The sequence below is a fragment of the Rhamphochromis longiceps genome, linkage group LG2, assembly GCF_057381845.1.
Source record: "Rhamphochromis longiceps isolate RC_006_pf linkage group LG2, R_longiceps_female_GT1.1, whole genome shotgun sequence".
Classification (NCBI taxonomy): domain Eukaryota; kingdom Metazoa; phylum Chordata; class Actinopteri; order Cichliformes; family Cichlidae; genus Rhamphochromis; species Rhamphochromis longiceps.
In genome coordinates, this window is record NC_140558.1 from 40,909,133 (window position 1) to 40,931,603 (window position 22,471).

Here is a 22,471-nt window from a genome sequence, read left to right on the forward strand (position 1 = left end):
AAGCTAAACCCACCACATGGCATTTGCCTGATGAAAACTCTTCCTAAGGTCGCGTGGGTGTGAACAAACAACACTTGACCAACATCTTCACTCCCTTGCTGGTTTATTGCACCTCTTGGAGTGGAATAAATTACACCTCCCTCTCTCAGCTCCATCAACATGATACTGCATGAAGTCAGTCAGCTCGCATTAAAGGCAATCAAAATGTCAACATGCAAGCTATAATACAGCTAAAATAATTTTAATATTAAATGAAAGCGTTATTGTAGAAGTCACACCCATGATTGCCTAACCAGTAAGAATGTGGTCGGATGAAAGCACATTGATCAAACCATTGATCAGTGTGCTACAAGCCTGGTAAAATATACCTAAGAACCGTACTGAAGTGTAATTAGCTACTTCCAGTTATACACTACCAGTAATCTTTTATGATGGAGCTGAACTGAGGCATAAGTCTAATGAGACAGCAGAAAACATCTGTGTGGGTGTGTCGGCCTCGAAGCCATTCTTTCATACACACGCACAAACACACAAACACGCACACACACCGTTTTCCTTCTTACCACATCAAAATCAGGTTGTAAGATCGACCTGAGGCAAACTTGTCTGAGCGTCTGACTAAGTTTAAAAGCAGTTTAATTGGCCTTTCTCACAGCAGACATTTTCCTTGGACACACAGGTGCGGCTAATAACACTAATTGCTGCATTCCATCTACAGGTGCGAGTTTCACGGATCTCATATTGTGCACCCTGGATTACTGGTACGGGCATCATTAGTGTTTTAGTTGTGTGCCTTTTCTGCTATGAATTTAAATTACTGCTCTGAAAAGGTCTTCAACTGCTGCAAATAAAGTTCCAAGAGAGAATCTCAGTAGGGGGCCATCAGTCCGCTTCACACATACACTTCAGCTGCAATATAGACTCTTGAAAAGATGTGTTTATGTCCACCTTCCAGCATTGGTTTTCATCTCAAAAATTGTTTATTCTGACTGAACCAGAGTCTGGTTTGTTTCCCCCTTGAACTGATTTGTTTGGGGAAGATCTTAAAACTGCATTCGTAGCTGGATGTTGACCAAAATGACCACCAAGTACACCAACTGACTTCGCCAGTTTAGGCTGAAAAGCTACCAAAGGTGGGTATGTTTTGCAGAAAATACAAACCTTATACAGTCAGTCTTCCAGCAGCTAGCTGGAAAATGAATTAAGGGCTGACCTCCTCTGTAAGCAAGTACATTGCTCTCTTGCCATTTGGTTGGACAGAACCGTCTTCAAGACCTCATCCCTGTGTTTACTTTCCTGATGCTGTCCCAGAAACAGAAGGAACCAATAAGCAAAATGAATGTTTTTTTGGCTGACTCCGTAAACAGAAATCAAATCAAGGAAACATGTATTTTTCATTCTTAGTCAGCAATATGGAACTTGTCTGGGATGGTCAGATCAGTGTTAAAACTTTCAAACAGGCAAAATCTGTCTGGTTTCCATCTTTATGAGACTTTTTTGGTGTCACTTCTGACTTCTCTTTTTCTTTACTGGAAAGACTTCTACTATATTTGAAATACGCAATGCCTGCGTCTGTGTGTGTTTCCCTTAATATTTCCCGAGGAGTGCATTTGGAAGACAGTTCGCCTCCAAGTGCATATATATACACACACACACACACACCAGCCTGGCATATTTCAAATATGAAAGTGCATTTCAGCTAAGAAGTGGGAAGTGATTTATAAAAGGCTTTAGGGAAAGGCTTTCAACTGAGAAGAGAGAAAAGACATGGCAGAATAACTCTTCAGAGATGGAGAGTGGGAGGTTGCTGCTGAACCTAATGTTATAGATAGCAAAGCAATCGGTAAGGCTGGATATTTTAGCGGTAGATCGGGACACAGTAGCTCAACCTGGCGCATACAAAATGCACTTTGAGGTTGTAAGAGTGTGGGATAAATGAGCAAATAAATGAAATTTCACCGTTCTAATCCCCAAAACGGAGAGGTTCCAAACAGTTGAAGCAGCTGCTTTTAACACTAGCATCCCCAGGCTTCTACCTTTCATGCACACGTGTCAGGTCAAACACAGATGCAAAAAAAATCAGGCCACTGTGCGATGTGTTCACTGCTACAGGTACACATGTGGTAAATGCAGACGACAGATACCGTGGCAGTGCCAGGATTGTGAGTGATTGCTGAAAATGTTGAAATGTACTCACTCACTTTTTATCATTATTTGTAAATATGTGTACAAATGGTTGGTTTTTTGTACTGTTTTCATCAATAAATGTCAGCAACAAAGGACATACAAAGGACGTGTTGATTTCTCCCTAAGATGGCAAACTGAAACACTCCACTCCCCCACCCCCTCAATCACTCACCCCCACTCCCCTCCCTCCAGAATTCCTAGGTAACGACCTAATATACATATGAATGACTCCAGCATTTGACTGACTGCTCTCCGGCTTTTAAAGGTAGAAACGCAAAATGATGACTCCGCGGGGGTCTAAGGTAGAAAACCAAAATGACTGCTCTCCGGGGGTCTAAGTTAAACCAATGACTGATTTTTTGTCATTGCTTGGTGCTGAGCGATAATGCAGCAGGTATAATACAATACATGCCTTTAGTGCTGATACTGGTGTATTTCATTAAAACAAAGGGAGAAACTATGAAAACGTGCGTGAATGTTCTTGTTTGATAAGCTGATACAGGTGTTTTGTTTTGTGTCCTAAGGACTAGTTCGGTAATAGTGTTTCATATGCATCCTTTAATGCATTTAATTAATGGAAAGCAGAGCGTACAGAAGGCCATCGGTGTCAGCGTGTACACAAATATATAGGCATATGTGAACCTGCATTTTATCAGTACACAGCCGCCTGAAAAGGCCGCAAGGAAACGTTAACTTGCTAAAGGTGGAAGACAAAGAATGACCGATTACAAGTCACCTCAGCATACATTTGTTTTTTAACAGTTCTTTTATAACTTGCATGAAGCACAGAGTTTGAAAACAAAAAAAGCTCCTTTTAACTGATCCTAGTGGGACTGAGTCATATCAGCATCTGTCAGACAGACTTTGCTTGTGTGTATGCCAGTTTGAAACAGATTACCAGCCTGCAATCCCATCTTGGTGACTCAGCTCATGCCGTTTAAAAAAAAGAAAGAAATATGCTTACTCTAAAATGACCAGCGTAGCCACACTGATGACAATCCACTTTGCTCCACAGCAGCAGTCAATCCACACTTGACAATGCAGTCAAAGAAAAAGAGCTACAAATCCACAAAGGCCCCACTTCACACATGAAATGTCATCTTTTTCGTTCTTACAATGACATTAAAATGCTGTGCTTGAGAAGCTTTGGAGGCGAACTCCAGGTAAAAACTTAGATTTGCTTTCGTATAGCACTTTCCTTCCACGTAAAACGCTGTTGCCCATTGGCACATACATGAATACATCAGTTTGACGATCCCACACACTTAAACACTGATGACACTTCCACAAGAAGAAGCTGGAAATCTGACCAGTGAACACCTGATTACAGGTTGACCCGTTCCATCTCCGAGCTACAGCCGCCTACACGCTGCCTTTTCTTCTCCAATTTGGTTTAATAATCTCATTATTTTTCCTGTCTTTAAAAGGAAAACAACCAGAAGGAAAACACTGTAGCCATGATGAATAAAATAATTATCAAGGGAATGGATTAACAACTAGAGCTACATTTCTGAAGCGAGCACTTCAACATAAATCACCATTTTAGATGAGAAGAAATCAGGTAATTATGCCAAAAATGCAACTGCAATAAATGCAATAATTCAATTCAACAAAAACAAAACATACTTGGTGTTGGGTAACCAATATCTGGGAACTGCAGACAGCAAAATGATGTTTCCAACATGTGTAAAATCAAACTGATGCAATTCAACTGTGTTATATGAGGACAACTCCTCCCATATTCATATTTCATGCTACAGAGTCACATTTTCAACACAAGATTGGTTCTTATATGGAGAAATCTGGTACCTGGCATGAGTGGCTGTCCAGTTATTCCCATGGGAGGCATCCCCAGGTTATTCATAGCTGTCGCCCAGGCGTTGGGGTCTGACATCGGCATTGTAATCGAGTTGGAGTCCATTGTCATGTTGCAGATGCCTTCTGCAAAAGGACAAACACACACAAAAAGGGATAAGGAAAAGCGTCAGCATCAGTCAAGTGACTTTCAAATCACCATGACAAAAAGGTAACGGCAGAAGAAGAGCCATGTTGTGGTGAAGACCGAGGTAAACGACTGTTTTTAAGTGTGCAGCGCTGTCGTGGCATGTCTAGTTGCCAAATTGTTGCTTTAAGTCTGTGTTCTGTCTGAGGCGAGGAGAGGCGAGGCTACCGTGACCCTGCAGTCAGTCTGACCACAGTGATTTCAGCAGCGCTGTCACAGAGAATCTATTTTTCCTCGTGTTGTCGTTTGTTCAGTTGGTGCACAGAGGTTCAACAGCCTGGCCTTTTGACACATTCTGCCTCTGTGAGTGTGCTGAAATGGCGCCAGATGCCTTAGAAAGGCACGAGGAGGAGGGGGGGGGAGAAGGAGGACACTCGCACATATCAACACAAAAATGTACACCAATAAGTTCTCCAATGAAAGATCTGAGCTTTCTTTTGCAACCAGAGTAAGAAAATAATAAAGGCTAAACCAAGATTATCAAGGCGAGGAGCATAAATCCTGATTCTATCACACGTTTGCCAGGCAGTCTGCTACTAAACCTTGACAAGCTGAAAACTCTCCAACTTAGAAGGACAAATATGCACATTTCATCTCAAACAGACAACTCCAGATCTGTGGTTTTGCTTCCAAGTGTTGCATAATAAAGCATATTCTGGTCACCATAATAAAAAAAGCCAACATGAACACAAACCAGGGACCTATTCTCTCCATCTGCAGTCCATCCAAGAGCCCTAAATGCTTCTGAATTCTTTCCTCCGGTTGACCTTTTTCTTTCTGACAGACCTGTAAGTTGCTGTGGCTGCAGCATGAATGCTCTTCTTTCCTGATGCCAAATCCAACAGTCCTAATAATGAGAAGAGCTGTAGCCTGCACATACTTCACGCCTCAGAAGGTCTGTGACAGAGCTGACTGTGGTGCTAACTGTCTGCTCCGCGTGCACGAATGTGTGCGTCTGACGAACAACAACTGCTATATTGGTATTCCTGGTGTTCAGACACAGCTGGGAATGTGGAATAATGCCGTGTGCCTCTTTGCTTTCCTCTCAGAGCTGCTAATTTCAGACCCGTCTGCTGTCGCTGCCATAGAGAGGCCCGATAAAACCCACATTGTGTGTGTCGCTGTGATAATGCTGCTGACGAGGACTTCACAGGCTTGTTAACTAACACAACCCTATTAACTGGGGACACTTTTGAGGCGTTAGAATAAAGGAAGAGAAGAGTGGCTGTGAGCTCTGGTGAACAGCTGTGCTGCAGTTTACAGTACAGAAACCTGCAGTGCTAAAGTACTTTTAAATCCTCACTAAAGGTCAGTGTACTTCTTGATTGTGGTGCTCACATTCAAACTATCATGCATTTGACTAGTTAGGTCAAAGAAGTTAAAGTATCAAGTGGCAGGTCAAGTAAATTCAGCTGCAGTAGCCTGTTCCAGTCTTTTGCTGCCCATCCTGCATCGAACCACCCTGCTATCCACTGTCTCGGAGACATACACTCTGTCCTTCATAAATCAATTATATTTTTCTGACTTGCATCCCCTGTATGTCAATATTTAAAGGAATTTTAATTTTGTTATGACCCTAAGGACAGGCCTTGGCTCCCCCTGAAGCAATCATCCTACACCATCGCATCGATGTAAGTGATCTTCGGGGAGAAACGGCAAACAACTGCTGAAGGATCAACACAGGGAGACACATGTGTGAGCACACACCAAGAAACAGATAAACACAGTGCACAAGTTCACCTTGGCAGAAAAGAGGAAAGGGAGCCTGGGATAAGGGAGCCAATAACAGAATCAATGTTGGTAAATATTTTTAACTGAAAACACGGATTAGAGCACTTTGCTTTGCAGCCAATTGTCTGCATGGAATAAAAAGTGCCTAAATAACTCACAGAATCTAAGAGTATTCATCAAGGTCAAATGACTTGGGAAAACTTATAGCAACTTATATACAGTTTCAGCTCTTAGCTTAAGTAACATGTGTGCACCACATAAAGCTGAACATTTAATATCTAGGATGACACAAATGCCTAATATACCGAGTCCGGTTACGAGTGTCTAGCTTCAAAGACAGCAAGGCCTATTCACAGCATGTCCCCATGTCTTCCAAAGTAGTGACATCTTATCTGATTTGATTATTAATCACTAAATTATTATCCAAAAAGGTCCAAAATTCACAGCAACAGCTTGAACAACTTAGATGAAAATTGGGAAGGTCAAATTTCAAAAAAGCTATTTTCTTTTACTTTTACTGCATAAAAATGATTAACAACCGCTTTGTATTCTTACTGATTTGTTAAGCAGCAAAACTCAAAATGATGACTGCATGCTAACAGTAACAAATACTAATGGACATGCTGTGAAAAGACCAACATGTGTGCACCTCCACATCACTATGACACATGTCTGTATTACGGATTTTGCCAGTGGCAATTAGAGCAATAGCGATTTTGATTCAGCCGGGGTCCACCCGTTCCAAGTCTTTCCTGACACTCTCTGCGGGCTGTGACCAGCTTTTAGCTTCGCTAAAAGGTCCCCCAGGAGGCAGATAGGAAATTAAGTCATTTAAAGGCCCATTGGCCGTAAGCCCCAACAGCAGGCACAGGGACGCTGGGGGCCATTTAGTCTAAAATGCACACGGTTTTAACAGCTAACTACAGGTTTATTACAGCCCCTAGAGAGTGAACTCAAGAGGGAGCATAAAAGATACGGAGCAGAGACAAAAACAGAAAGAACAGGTCACTTAATAGATGTGATGCTGACGGAAGAGTAAAGTAGAAAATGGAACCGAACTTCAACATTGCACTAAATAAAGCACAGAGGACTGATGATAGTCATTACCACAAAGCAGGAACAGCAAAAACCCACAATCATGTATTATATTATTCCATTGCTGAACACAAAGTGGTTGAGCTGACAGATAAGCACATTTAAAGTTCACTGCATGTCCTCCAACCAAATGAAAAACCAATACCCCAAATATTTGTTCCACACTATGTTCTGACTTGTTAGTTTCAGGCAAAACATTGGAAGAGAAATCTGCCACTTTCCATCAAGAATCATGAGTACAGTAACATACATTTACAAGGAAAGAAAAAATGACTGCCCTAGATGCCTTTAATGCAGAAGACGCAATGTGCAGAACAACTGATACATCTTTAACCTAAACCGCTCCCGAAGTCTCCTGAGGTCTGTGTGTTTATCTGCAACTGTCTCTGAGTATGTGAGATAAATAATAAAAAAACTACTTCATATGTGAAAAATACTTAGAGCCTAAAACCACGAAGATCAGACTTACGCAATAGTAGAAAATCTCCTTTTGAGGACAATTTGTACGACTTTATCTTTGATAAATTATGAAAACCTTCTCAAAACGGATAAATCGGTTCATAAAGATCACGATTTTTTCAATGACTTACGTGACTAACATACACAGGCACATATACGTACAGAGTGTGTGTGTTTAATAATGCATGACTGCCCTTCTTTCTGCGTCTTTGATCTGTTAATTATGATAAAACTAGTAGGGGTCTGGTAATTAGTGGTAGCAAAGGCAAAAATGCCCAGAGTGTTATACTGCACTGCGTCTCACTTAGGACCCAAAAAGAGGACAACAAAGTGAAGACGTAAAGATGACAGACAAGGCCTGAAGACAGTCTGGCCTCATGGGGGGGGAAAGGGGTCAGAAACTCCCTGTGCTGTTTCACTTTCAATCACCTCGGTGTTTCTGATACATAAAATCATTAATGAGAGACGAGTGCTGAGAGAGAGTCTCAGATCTGTTAGGTTAGTTTGACGTTGCAATCATTTAGCACTGCTGGTGATGTCGAGACAGATATTTTTTTGTGACTGCTTATCCAACTTTTTCTTTCAGCATCTTGCACTTGTGTCCATGACTTTTTCCCAGACATTAGCTTTATTTGAAGAAAAATAAGGAGAAATATTATTTTACAGCAATACAAAAGCCAAACCGCCTTAAATACAGACGCTGTCTGTCAAATAGCCGACTACAAACTACAAGATTCATGGTGCTGTACGGTGACGTAGGAAGAAATTTCATCACCCGGCAAATGTGAATAAGAGGCAACCTCAGGCATTGTTCATTGTACAGAGGGCTAAACAGCCTTAAGATTTTAACCATAATGCAGTGCTGCTGAAAATAGGTGTTACAAAATACTCCCAGCAACTGACTGCAAATAAATTCATTGCAATTTGATGGCTGAGAGTGTATCTTTGTGTCCAACAGGTGACTGTGGGTTTAGTGAGGTGGTGGCAGCGGAGGTTGTCAAATCAAATTACGGACTCTAAAATTGGATTGGAAAAACTAACCCCAACACTAATTCTCAGCAGAGGTGAAATTCCAGCTCCACAAAAAAATACTAAGAGACCAATGCATATCTAATGACTAATGCATAATGTATATTATAGTCCAATCAAGCGCTCACGCTTATAAAGACTCCACTGCTTAATCAAAGTGCAGGAAATACTACTTTCTCTGCAGAATTTTTAAATAAAAAGGCATTTCCTTATAAAAATGTGCCAATTTTTAACTGATAAAGGAAAACGGGTTCGTTGTTCACTACAAACCACATGAAACTGTCGCCACAAAGCAAAGCACAAACAGTCAAACTGCAACACCCTTATGTACTGATGCTGCATAGATCTTCCCTTTTAGTAAACGGCTTCTTTTATATAATATCTGTAAGACTACGAAGTGTTGATCATGCGCTGACCCATAATAACGTAAGAATCACAGTTCAATATTTTCATTCTAGCTATGAATTACAGTTATTGTGCCACTGCGAGCACACTAGTGAGAGCAAAGACTCAACAAAAGCTGCTATTGTTGCTAATATGTTTGTAATAAAAATGATAAAACCCATGCTTTAATTCGCTCATCCCAACAAGTCATCCACGCTGAGTGTAACTGGATAATACTGCTGACATAATAAACCAACAAATTACTGCTGCTCTCTCATGACTCCAACAAGCTTTGCTCAGCAAGTACAGCTAAATGCCTAATTTCAATTCCCCAAATGAGTTTCATCGCTGGATTTGAAATGGCTCAATGCTGCTGTTGTGTCTTTTAAGAAAATATTGCATGATTAGACTGCGCTATGAAGCAAAGACGCCACACTAGCGCACATCGGGGGGGTTGAAGAGCCATAAACCCACAATATGACAAGTGGCAATGACTGAGAAACAGAAACAGACGCGGTGATGCACAGTGGACATCAGCATTCATCTCACTAAAAGAGGTCTTTCTGAAGACTTCAGTGATAGGCATATTACTTATAGTAAACAACTTCAATGTCTACTTCCTTATCTGGAGCTATTTTTATACAAATAGAGCAGAGGCCCTTGTGTTTGCGTCAATGTTGTCAAGGAGAAACATCCGTTCCTGGACGGGAGCATGGCTCTTCCCCTCCTTATCGGGTTGAGAGAGGTGACAGACAAGAACAGATTACTCCGACATCTTGGGGTGGGGTAAGAGGGATGGGAGATAAAAAGCATGAAAGAGAGAAAAAGAGAGATCACAAACAGAGTAGAAACCTGACCACATCAATATTATCAAGGCATTTCAATAATGCGATGGGGGCTGGGGCCTCTATCGGATGCTTGTAAAGTATCGTATGTCTCTAAAGCTGGCGCTTGGTAAGGAAATCAATGAAGACTCTCTTCCACACTTTCTTTGGAAGTTCCTGAAATGTATAATTTACTGGTTTGCATTGTTGGATGAAATTGTGCAAAAGCTTCAAACTCACAGTGCAGTTTCCTGCAGTGCTTTCCCACATACACAGGTGATTCTGAACATTTTGATTGGTCGAAATATGAAGTTTTATGCTAAGATGATACCGGTGGATGCATCTGTACACCACCAAGCAAAACAAACTTCAACTTGCTGCACAATCAATTGTGTTGCAGAATCTTTGCTACGTCGGCTTCAGCCCTGGTAAGCAACAGCAGGCAAATGATTTCGTTGTTGCTTCCTCCCAAAGCTTCTGGGCTCTCTGCCTCTTCTCCCATACAATCCCCTTGACTGCTAGCTCCTTAATTACTGCAACACAAAACAATATCTGCCGTCCAATAAATATCAGACTTCTGAGGAGCCTGAAATAAATCAGAAACCATAACGCTGGCAAACATTTACAAACAGCTGCAGAACAATTCCATATCAAAGTTACCCAGGTCTGCTGCTGTAATGGTCCACTTGCCCAGTTCTTACTGAAACTAACATTTTCCCTATGTATTGACTGACGACAACTCTATGAAGGAAAAATTAAAAGCACTAGACAGAAAGTTTGGGCAAATTATACATTTTAGCTGGAAGGGTGCTGACCCCGTGAAGCGGCCTTGGATTGGGGTAGAAAGTGGATAAACGGATGGATTTATGGATGGCTGGGAATAAATACAACAATCAAGTTTTTCCCCTTCCTCCTCTGCCATATACCTCTCAGAAGAAGTCATTCTTTGGCAAAACATCAAATGCACTGTGTTACTTTGGAAGTTAACGCACAATTGATTATTCAGAATCTCTTTAATCATCACAACTGAAAACATCCTTAGCTGAAATATTGCTGGAAGCAGAAGAAGTGCTGCAGGCCTGACTGGACGCAGGAGTAAACTGATTGTAGGACTGACTTTAATGATGAAACAAAAACAGCTGCTGCTAATCTGTAGGAATGATGAGCTCTGAAAGACAGGAAGTCACTTTAATGAACATATCTACAGAGAAAGCTAACATCGTTCTGTCCACACTGACAACAGTGTGGATTTGCCCAATTACAGAGAAGCAGATTATTTTCCTGTATTTCTGTCACACCTGGGACAAAAACACGAGACAGCTGGGAAATCTGTGAGACTAACATTAGGAATGGAAGTAGGGCTGCGTCTTCCTTTTCATTTCTTGGCCTATTAATTTGAACATGCACAATGAATCACTGACGCGATATATAATGTAAAACTCTATTGCCAGCTTATTAATTTAAACATGAACAATGAACAGTGAAGCACTACATTAAACTGTATAAAGGCTGACGCATGGCATACGCAATGTTTGTGAGGTGCATTTCATTCCAGATACCTATCTGGCATTTAGACGGCACCCGTTAAAAAACACCAAGTCCTAGATCTCATTACTGAGTGGAAGAAATGGGTTCTCATTTTAATGTGCAAATGATGTACAGCGCCTATTCCAGTGTCCTGGAGAGGGTATGAGCGACAGCGGCAGAGACTATGAATCTGGAATATTTTAAGCTGGCCGAGCTGTCACGTCGTTAAATACTGATTTGCGAGTAGGTAATCTAATGGTACAGATGTGAAGAAACGCAGTAATACAAGAACATCAATCTCAAGGAGCGAGGTGTAATAGGCAATTTGCTCATTTCAAGTTGTGCAAAAGAAAAATGTGAAAATGGTATTAAATCCTCCGGGATCTGTGCCACCAATTTATGTGCTACACAAAGTTAAGTGCTTAAATAACAAACTACTTGAACCAGATGAACTATGCTTCACCCTACATGCATTTTCTCTACGCACAATGAGGGTTCATTACAACATCTTTTTACTTTTGTTCTCATATTTCCACAAATAGCGGGCAGGGCATATAATTATTTCCTCTTTTTAATTTAGGATATATGCAGTTTTACATGGAATGAAGCTTTGACATGATGGGTTTGCATTTGCCCAGTTAAAGTTATCATGTTATAACTTTAACGGCCACGGTGTCTAACGGTGAACTCACGTGTCACAGCTCTGTCTTAACCTCAGGTTAAGAGCCTTGGTGTCATCCTAGACAGTTCGCTTTCCTATAAATCTCACATCAATAACCTCACCCATTATGCCTACTTCCATCTACGTAACATTAACAGATTGCTTCCTTCTCTTTCCACCCAGTCTACGTCCATTCTTGTACATAGTCTTGTTACCTCCCGTATTGACTACTGCAATTCTCTCTTGCATGGTCTCCCCCAAAAATCCCTCCATAAGCTTCAACTGGTTCAGAACTCTGCTGCTCGCATTATCACCAGAACCCCTCCTACCAGCACATCACCTGTTCTTCAGGAACTTCACTTCACTTCACAGTTCCGGATAATTTTCAAACTTCTTCTGCTCACCTTCAAGGCCATTCATAACCTCGCTCCTTCTGACCTTTCTGACCTGTTAACCACCACCTGTTCTGCCCGTTCACTTCGTTCTTCTTCTTCTATCCAGCTTACTGTACCTTCCTTCCGCCTCACCACCGTGGGAAGCAGAGCTTTCAGCTGCTCTGCTCCCAGGCTGTGGAACTCTCTGCCCCCTGAAATAAGAAACACTGGTTCTCTCCCCCAGTTTAGATCCCAACTCAAAACTCATCTATTCAAATCTGCATATTCACTGTGAATCCACTGTTTGTTCATTTTATCTTGTGCTTGTATTTTATTGTTCTTATTCTGCCATTGTTTTACTAAGTGTTTTATCCTATTGTAAAGTGTCCTTGGGTGACTTGAAAGGCGCTCATAAATAAAATTTATTATTATTATTATTATTACTGTTGTCACAGTGCCAGATTTCGATATCTAGGACACAACCTTATGCCTGATGTCATTTTTGATAGCACATGTGGAATGACAAAAAAAATTAAGAAGTATTATTTATTCACTTATGCATTCTTTTTAACAATTAAAAACAATCAAACAATAACATCAGTGCATAAACGGTGGCACTATTTTTAAGTCATCTGATGCTGGGCAAAAAATAAAGACATACACTCATAACTGTAGGGCATCTCCAGCAGTATTATTATTAGCAACATTCTCTTTGGCAGTGCATAACAAGAAAGGACAGAGTTTTAGGGTGTCTCACGTAGTGCTGCTCTTATGACTTGGCACTACAGCTCCTTGCTGAGCAATCAGAGTTGATATGATACACACTGTACACATCTGTTTTCACATCTGGGACTTTAAGAGAAACACTTTTTGGACACAAATAATTATGTTATCCTGTTAAATTATGATAATGGCCTATTTATAAGCTTAGTCAAATCACCGCTTACTTGCCTCCAAGCTATACAAAATGCTGCTGCTGCCCAACTATCAACACCTCTTAAGCTCACATTAGTTCTACTTTGTATTCTTCACACTAGCACCCAGTAGATTTTAGGATTTACTTTACAATTCCTGTAGTGAAATACAGAGTACCACAGGGACAAGTTCCAAATTATTTCAGCTTCCTATTAAACACACTCGGGCTCAGAACTTGGTGGTTGTGACCGGGAGGGGCAGCTTTTCAGCCTGTGGCACAGAGTTTACTCTAACTTTGGTTAGCCGACTCTGTGGACTCCTTAAAAAAGCAGTTCGCTGCTTTCATATTTAAGGAGGTCTTTTTTGAGATACTTCTTGAGTCACTGTTTTCAGTCTTCTTTCCTTTAGTGTATTTTTATGGGGTTTTGTATTCCTGCTCACTTTTTTTAGCTTTCCATTTTATTTCTAATATTCTTAATCTGTTATTATTTTGATTGTACATCACTTTGTAACAATATATCTCTTCAAAGCGCTTTACAAATAATCTTTACCTACCGATTAATGTTACAGATGGGCAGGACTGCCTCCAACATTAGTGTTATTGTTTTATTAATTAGCCACAGCCGCTAGCTGCTACCTTTATGATAACTAAACAGATGGCTAATGTAACATTCTGCATGTCTGGCATAAACGAGTATTTGTCCCCTTGCTCAATATACGCCGGAATGCAAAGTAAGAACCACTAAATCCAAGCAACATGTTCTGCATGTCACCAGACTCCACAGATTTCCAGGCAGTTTAGAGTTCTTGGAGTAGCTGAGAAACAGGATGTTGTTCCGGTTGACCACACTCAGCGACACTGTGGCCTGGTCTGTGTCGGTTTTTCTTTTGTTTTTCCTGAGAGTCTGTGTTTGGGTGTCCAGTGGCTTAAAAGCCAAACACTTCTGGTAAGAATCATCAGGGTGACAGAGATGAATGTGACACATACTGTAAGGTACCAATGAGAGCAGTCACAGATCATGTACTCCTTAAACAGCGCCTCTGGTCAGACCAGAAATGCGCCACCCTGACTCTGTAACAGCGCTCTCTCTCTTCTTTTTATTTATTCTTATTTTTTTACTATTTGGTAAGCATGCACTGAAAGTACCAATACTTTTAATCAGATTTTAGATCAGCTTTTTCTGACGTGATGATAGCTGGGACAGGCTTCGATGACCTAAGTGAATAAGCGGTAAAGAAAACAGAGGAATGAATGGTAACAATTAAAAACTATTATAATGTTTGCTTGGCTGATTACAATGGGAAAATAAGTGAGACCTTTTGTGAGACGTAATTGGGGGGAAAGTCCTGGAGCGCTTTCACGAAAGCTTAGTACAAAGCGTACGTGTCGTTAGATATTAAAAATGGTGTTTAACTTTCCTGTGACCTAATCTACTTCTACTTCACATTACTCTGCTCAAGCAGAAATGTCAATGCATTTAATGTATATATTATTATGGACATTGATGAAATAAGACACCCAGATTCATGTACATTTTAAATGAACTCTCTCATTCATTAATAATCGTGTCAAAATGTTACTTATGAGCAATTTGTATAACTTCGATCTCTCCTGCAGAGGCTGTATGTTCACCTGAAAACAATCACGTACACGGAGAAACAACAGTAGTTGAGCTTCATCTAAACTCAACATCAAAGGTAAGTCCATAAGGTAAGACAGCTGAAATAAAACACGACTTTAAACAAAAGCTGAATAATGCAACAGAGCTTTAATTTATACCACAGAGAAAACATTAAACACTACAGCTTCTTACTGTCTCGCACTGGTTCACAGACACACCAAAGGAGAACAGACCCAGCAATGAGTTTTCTCTGCAGAGTAATGCAGGAGCTTAGAATAGGTAGCTAAGCATCACTCTCATTACTATATCCTTAAAATGAGGAGTCAACATTTATGAATTTGTTTCTGACTTCATCTAGGTTCTAACAGGTCCTAAAGTTGGTAAGTATTAAACACTTACGTGCTCTGAGAAGAGCTCTGAAATTGAATTCAACTTTTCAGTTAAAATTTCTGAAGTTTAAATTTTAAGTGCATGACTTAACATTAAATATTTGTATTGATGGCCTCTGGTTCAGAAAAGGTAGGCCTTGGCTCTCCACTCTTAAATTAAAATGACATCTGAACATCGCTAAGTCAACAATCTACTCTTGTAAAGGGAGGCTAACCCGGTCTCTGACACTCCCAGCTCTCTCTGTTTGCCACGGCCAACTAACTGAAACAAAAAAAAGTAGGTGCCACTAATCGGCATGTGAAAATATTCATGTTAAAATGCAATCATGCAGACCAATTGTCAGAATTTAAATTGTTCAAAGGAAATGTGTCAAATGTCTTTCACATACTGCATATCTGTATTTTGAAATTCTACAACTTCAAGAAACGCTAACGTTAATTAAAAAAAGAAAACGTCATCTTGGTGGTTTCTGCCTTGGCTTAGTCCCCTATAATATGTATGAAATTGTCTCTAATGACTAAACCATGATGCCAAATCAAAAGAAAGCAAAAACCAAGGATCAGTGAAAAATGCTGCCAACTGAGGATGGATCAGATGGCAACTTGGACAAGGGGGGAAGAAAAAAAATGGAAAGCCTCCAGTTTTAGGGGAAAACAATGCATAAAATCCCAATTGTACTACAGCCTGTAGTTCAAAGCTGGTTACATCTGATGAGAAACTGAACAGCTGTGCAGTATAATTGATCCCACATGTGATGTCAAGCACACAGTCTAAGGCAAAAAACCCCCAAAAACATCTCTCTGTGCTCAGTTATTGGAGGTTAGTGCTACTGCAGACAAGAGGCAGTAGTAAGCCTGGCATTCCTGGATGTACTATGAAACCTATTGATGTGCAACATGATAACCCTCTTGGTGATTAAATTAAAAATCTGAACCTCCTTCCGCTACTCACTGCACAAGAAGAGTAGTGGAAGATATTACTTTGAAAATTAAATTGTTAAAACAGAGCTACAATCAATACAATGGCCTCTATCATGGCCTTCTGAGACCTTCCCTTCAGAATGCAAACACTTTCGCCTCTTTGTATTTGCCAGTCAGTGCCCTTTAACACTCTTGTAAACATCATCTCAACACAGAAGAGGGTTAAAAAGAAAGAACATACTTGATACTGGTGTTTACTGCCCTTCAAATAAAGCTTTCCCCTCTAACCCTGATTTATCTTTACTGCACAGACACACAATTAGCTATGGATCTTATTTATTGTTCTGAAACACAAGCTTAAAGGTTCCCCCACCCCTCCCTTCTTTAAACTGTTGCATGACAGCAGAGGAAAACCTAAAAACAAAGGTAGTGTCAAGAGAAATCTGCAGCCTTTTTTCCACCCTCAGGTTTCACAGGCAGAAATCTCAAGAGTGACCAAGTGTGAAGTTCAGAGGGCCTTATTAATCTCCTCAGTTCTGTCAGTGCTCATGTCTTTCATCATCCCAAGAGGATAAGCAGGAGAAAAGGATACCCTAAGTAAAGATTTATGTGAGTATTTATATAGAGCAGATATACAGTATATAATAATAAATTTGAAAAGCTTAAAGAAAATTTGCTAACATGCCAGGCAGCCAGAGGTAGACCTCGATCAGAGGATGTGAGTTAGGGAAGAGATTATGCTATAGATGAAACATAAAAACCAAACCTATAAAACATGTCTTCTCACGGTAGTACAGTTTTAATAGGTGAATATTAAAACATAACACACTGTGATGCATTAAGTGAATGCGGTGACCGCTATCCAATCAAAGCTTCGGGACTGATACTTTGCAGTCAGCCTGTGCCCAATTTGAAGCCTTTAGCTCATTGTTTAAAAAGTAGTCATTATGCAGCCAAACCCTCGGTTAGTACAAGAGACATGAATTGAATGTAGTTATTGATGCCTGAAGGACAGCTTGACAACTCTGAGAAAGAAAAACAAGTTCAAGCGCTTCATATAATCCCTTTTCTTTCTTCTTTGAAGTTTAAACTGTCAGAACTAGAGACCAGGGCCTGAGACAAAAAACAAAAAAAAGTTGTATGACTGTCATTCTTTGTTGCGGTAACAGTGCTTTAGGTCCCCATTGCTTGTTATGCCGTTCTTGGAAAGAAAATGCGTTTGATGGTCGTGGTTAATCAACAGCTGGAACAGTCCTGAAGCAAACTGTGAAACAATTACAAGCCTCTGACAGACAGTGTGTCTCCATCAGCTCAGCCTAAAGATAAAGTGAATGTCCACCGAGTTACCTTAAAGAGTCAGTTTTATATCGTTTCATTGGTATTTGTAAAATCTTTATAATTACATAAAGTCACTGAGAAAAAATTGTTCAGGCACAATTATTTCATAACTTGTTGACAGCGAAGGCTTTAAGCAACTACAAGTATTTGTATGATCGATTTCATTCAAACCAAACCATGTGATCACCAGTCTACTTACACGAATTTAAATTTGATGGCAAATAATTTGTTGTCAGTGGTTACCATGGCAATTATAGCTCGCACTCAGTCACTTACTCATTAGTGTAACTCAGGTGATTCCAAGTGTGACTATTATTGGCCACATGGACAGCTTGTTATTCTGGCTCCATATAAAGAAACACCAATAGCAATAAACTGAAACCGATAGTCAATAGAGAGCTGTGTGTAAGGAGATATCAGAGAGGCAGAGAAGGGCATTCAACACTGTTCTTGTTCAATTTTGTTAAATGGAAACGCTAAACTTTATTGAGTCACATTTGGTCGTTGACCTGAAATCGTCAATCAGAATTTAAAAAAAAAAATGTTTCCTTTAGGAGAAAATATAAGAAAAAAGTGCCTCATGAAACAATTTTTTATGTGTACATGGTCAACAATAAACCTTAAACTCGTGTTTTCTCTGCTGTTGCTAGGTAGAATAGTAGGCAAAGAAAAAGGTGTGAAACAAATCTTTAAGATTGACAGATAACAATTTACTGTGAAGCTGAACTCCAGTGACACTGGACGTCCTGGTGCCTGTGAGCAAAAGCATTTGTTTGAGACATCTACAAACAATGACAAACTCTGGGAGCTGTAGCAAGTTTCACATGGAAACTCTGCCTGGCAAAGTCGCTTATGTATATAAAGACAGAAGCATAATTACTTCCTGAAGATCAATCAAAAAAAATTATACGGACTGCAAGAAACTATGGCCCGCAGTTCAAGGAAGGCAGAAAGGAAGTAAAGTCAAGAGGAGTGTAGAAACTTTAGTCAGAGTTTTGAAAGCATTAATTACTTGGATTTTGAGGCTAAGGACACAATAGTGCAAAAATGTCTTTATCAGCAGTTCCAGCTCATACCCATGAGACCTCAGGCTACTTCTGCCAGCAAAAACATCTGCTAAATCTATGAGTATAGCCTGAGATATGTCCAAATAGACCAAAATTTCTACAGAAAGAAAGTGGCCCGGATTTAGCACAGTCAGCTGCACAAGAATGAGTAAAGACCTGGGATAAGGTGAAAAAAATGTGAATCTTTGTGACATGACTATCCCAGGAACTTGGACAAATTAAGTTCAGCGTTGTTAATGACAGCATGGACCTGTAAAGATTCATGGTCCAGCAAATATGTCCATCTGTGTAGACATTTTTGTTCGGATAGCAAACAGAGTGGTTTTCACCCTCTGCAGACATGCACCCGTGCAATCCTCCAAAATCCTAACTGCGCATCAGTGCATGTAGGTGACCTGTACACCTCCCAAATGCTGACCTGTTGACAGGTGGGCCAAATAGGGAAGTGAGTGACAATGGAATTTGCTGGAAACCGAAGAACCGATACAGAAGCTGTACCTTACATCAGATACTTCCCTTATAAGCTCATTCTTTGGTAACGGTGATTGTATCAAGATCCCCACAAAGGTTCCAGTGTCTATAAAACCAAGTGACCAGAGATTAAAAGCAAATAAAATTAGTTTTACACCAGCCCAAAAGGGATATTCATCTTCAGCTGGAACTGAACCAGCAACCTTTTGCTTTTTAAGTAAATGTGCTTCACTACAAAGCAGGCGAGGAATTACAAACCCCTCATCATCAGTGGCACGCCAGTGGAGAGAGTGGACAGTTTCCGATACCTGGGTGTCCACATCACTCAGGACCTGTCATGGTCCTGTCACATCAACACCCTGGTTAAGAAAGCCCGTCAGCGTGTCTTCTTCCTCAGAAGACTTAGAGACTTCCATCTGCCACTGAAGGTGCTCAAGAACTTCTACTCCTGCACCATCGAGAGCGTCCTGACGTCAAACATCTGCACCTGGTTTGGGAACAGCACCAAGCAGGACAGACGAGATCTGCAAAGGGTGGTGCGCTCGGCAGAACGCATCATTCAATCAGAGCTCCCTGACCTGCTGTCCATCTACACCAAGCGGTGCAAGTCCAAAGCTAGGAAGATTATGATGGACCTCTCCCATCCCAACAATGGACTCTTCTCACTGTTGAGGTCTGGGAAGCGCTTCCGCTCCCTTAAGGCCAAAACAGAGAGAATGAGGAGGAGCTTCTTCCCCCAGGCTATTCGGGGCCTGAACCAGGTGTAGGACTGGACTCTCCCACACATCACCACACGCACCACCACACATTTCCTATAATCCTATAATTCCTATAATTTATAATCCTTATCTTTATAATCTCTTCTGCTATTTGCACATTCTTTACTGTAAATTCCTAAATTAATTTGTACATTTTTGTAGTAAATTGTAAATATTGTAAAACTTTTCTTCTGTCATTTAATGGTCGGGCATTGTACAGCTACAAGCATTTCACCCCCATGTCATACTGTGTATGGCTGTGTGTGTGTGACAAATAAAAAAATTTGAATTTGAAATGTGTAATCCACTACAATATGGAGCCCCCAAAGTACTGGGACCTTTCCTTAAGATATTTTCACAATTAAAAGTTTTTTAGTTCATTTAATTGAAAAGAGAATATTGTACTCATAAATACACATTGATTAGTGTGTAATTCCATGTTCCAACAAAGTGATGTTCCCACAAACTGAGAACTAATGCATTGAAAATACACAGGAGCAGGCACTGTGGAAGCCCCAGTGTTGCCCTGTCATAATGAATAGGATTTTGCACTTGATTCAGTTGGCTCTGATCTACTGAAATCTAGTTGTGATATTTATACACTGAACCATTAAACATTCTTAATTGTAATTCTGGAGTTCTGGTTTTCAATCATTTTTATGCAAAGAGGAGTTTTGATATCACAGCTCCACCAGATCTTTATGCCATACTTGGCTGGTTTAGCAGAGATGCATTCCCTGAAACTGCACCTGCTTCTGAAATCGACCAACTGTTCATCAGCACAGAGAAGTAGCAGGGAGATAGTAACTGGATAACTTGGCTACAAATACTGCCCTAATATCTCAGAAAGCAGCACAGTTGTCTGTGGCATGTAGTTCAGGATCTCTTTGAATCTTGTTTGAGCTCTGTTATGTCTGCCATGGTCTACTTCAAAACATTACAGTTTACACACAATGTCCAAAAAACCTAGATACAGTTAAGGAATTATAAATAGCCAGACAACCTACCCTTGTCCTCATGGAAATGTGCATGAACAACCTGCTACCCCCAACACTTATGACAGATAAGTTTAATATGGATAAGATTTCATAAGATAATGGCCTAGCAGCAGACAGAAACAACCCACAAAGCAGTTTGTACCCATTTAGATTTAAATAGTGCTCAGATGTTATTGTTACACAGAAATACAGCTTTTTCAGAATTACTGCAGCCCTTATCACAGCAATGACAAGAGCATAGATAAGCACAGGCAGAGACAGATTGTCTTTAAAAAAAGGCAGAGAAACTGCATTTTCATTCATATTAAGAAACGAATTGATAAGACGTATTTTTAGGTTCTTTAAGCACCTGCTCCCTGGTCTGCACGATTGCCATAGCCAGCGCCAACCCCAGATTGGAATAGAATCTCTGGAAAACAAGGTTCAGGCCCTGGATTTAGCCCTGTCCGCCTACTGACTGCTGAGTCGTTGTCATCTCCCCGTGCTGCTGACTACTGCAGCAGGTGACAGCATCTTATCAGCAGCTGCCAATTACAACATGGGAATCTTATCAGCAGTAGCCAATTAGAACCAGGGGACTTGCTGTGAGGAAATGTCAACAGCTCAGTGAACTTGCCAGGGCTCTTATCTGGCCACGCCTCTTCATCCAGGCAGCTTTCTTTGAGCTTGTCACTGTAACGACTGCCAGTGCAATGTTGTGACAAGAAGGGCTGGAGGAATAGCAGGGCTTCAAAAGAGCAAGCCTCCCAGAAAGACTCCACACTTCCTGAAAGCTGCAATATTTTAGTAGGCTTCTGACAGATGATGACTGGAAAGCTTCAGGATTCGTTCACCTTTCCCTGGGTGGGTGTCCACGCTGAATACCTAAGCTAAAAGAATATATGAAATATTTTGGAATGTAACTCTGCGCATGGGGTCACAGCTCGGTAAAGTTTGAACGCAGCCAAGGAATAGAATAATCTACCTGACATAATGCCAGGAAAAAAAAGTTCTTAAAATTGTAAGGGTAAATTCTCAAATATATATAAAAAAAAAAAACCCAAAAAACCCCAAAAAAAACAATGCTAACCCCCCCCCCCCATTAAAGCCTGCATTGAAACCTCAGTCTTTGAACTGTGCAGTAATGTTGCCTTGCTTTTTTTTCCCTAAGCAATAACTTTGTGTTTAAATAGCTTTATTAAAATTACTGGACAAAATAGACTAGCATGAGCTCCACATCATTGCCGTTCAGCTTAGCTATGCTCATGTTTTGTGCACATCCCACACCAAAAAGAAGTCTCACATCCTGTGACGAACACAGGTGCTTCTATACCTCTATCAAAAAGTAATTGAAATAAAACTGGGTTGTGGAACACACTGGCTTTAGATCAATTACTGTGTAAGATTAGAAAGACGTAGGGAAGTTCAAGAAACTCCAGTGGGGATCAATGGACGACATGCTTCTGCATTTCTGTTCCACAGCTGAGGAAAAGCTGTAACCAGAAAAGATGTTGCAATTTTTGTATTTCTTACATAAAATGATAAAAACGTCTAGATGTCCAACTGGTATTTCAGAAATGTTTTTACACTTTTTAACTTTATAATGTTTCTAACATGTTGTATGCCGAATTTGCACTGTTTTCAATTAAATATATAATTTCACACATTTTCAAATCATTGCAATCTTTTTTCTAATAGACATTTTTACACAGCATCCAATTTCCTGAAACCACTTTAAAA

General features: G+C 40.4%; 1 protein-coding gene across 11 annotated transcripts in view; it reads right to left on the reverse strand.

Annotated features, from left to right (window-relative positions):
• Nucleotides 1–22,471, reverse strand: part of enox2 (ecto-NOX disulfide-thiol exchanger 2) — a 183,889-nt gene that overhangs the window by 56,614 nt on the left and 104,804 nt on the right. For 10 of the 11 annotated variants that reach the window (XR_014914642.1, XM_085429059.1, XM_085429058.1 and 7 more), the window contains one exon: nt 3,997–4,128. Coding sequence is in view for 10 of the 11 variants with exons in the window: in XM_085429059.1 (XP_085285185.1) it covers nt 3,997–4,128 (132 nt within the window). In the remaining variant the exon portion in view is untranslated. Of the gene's footprint in view, nt 1–3,996; nt 4,129–4,975; nt 5,121–22,471 lie in introns of those variants that run through there. The other variant, XM_085429065.1, reaches the window with a different exon arrangement.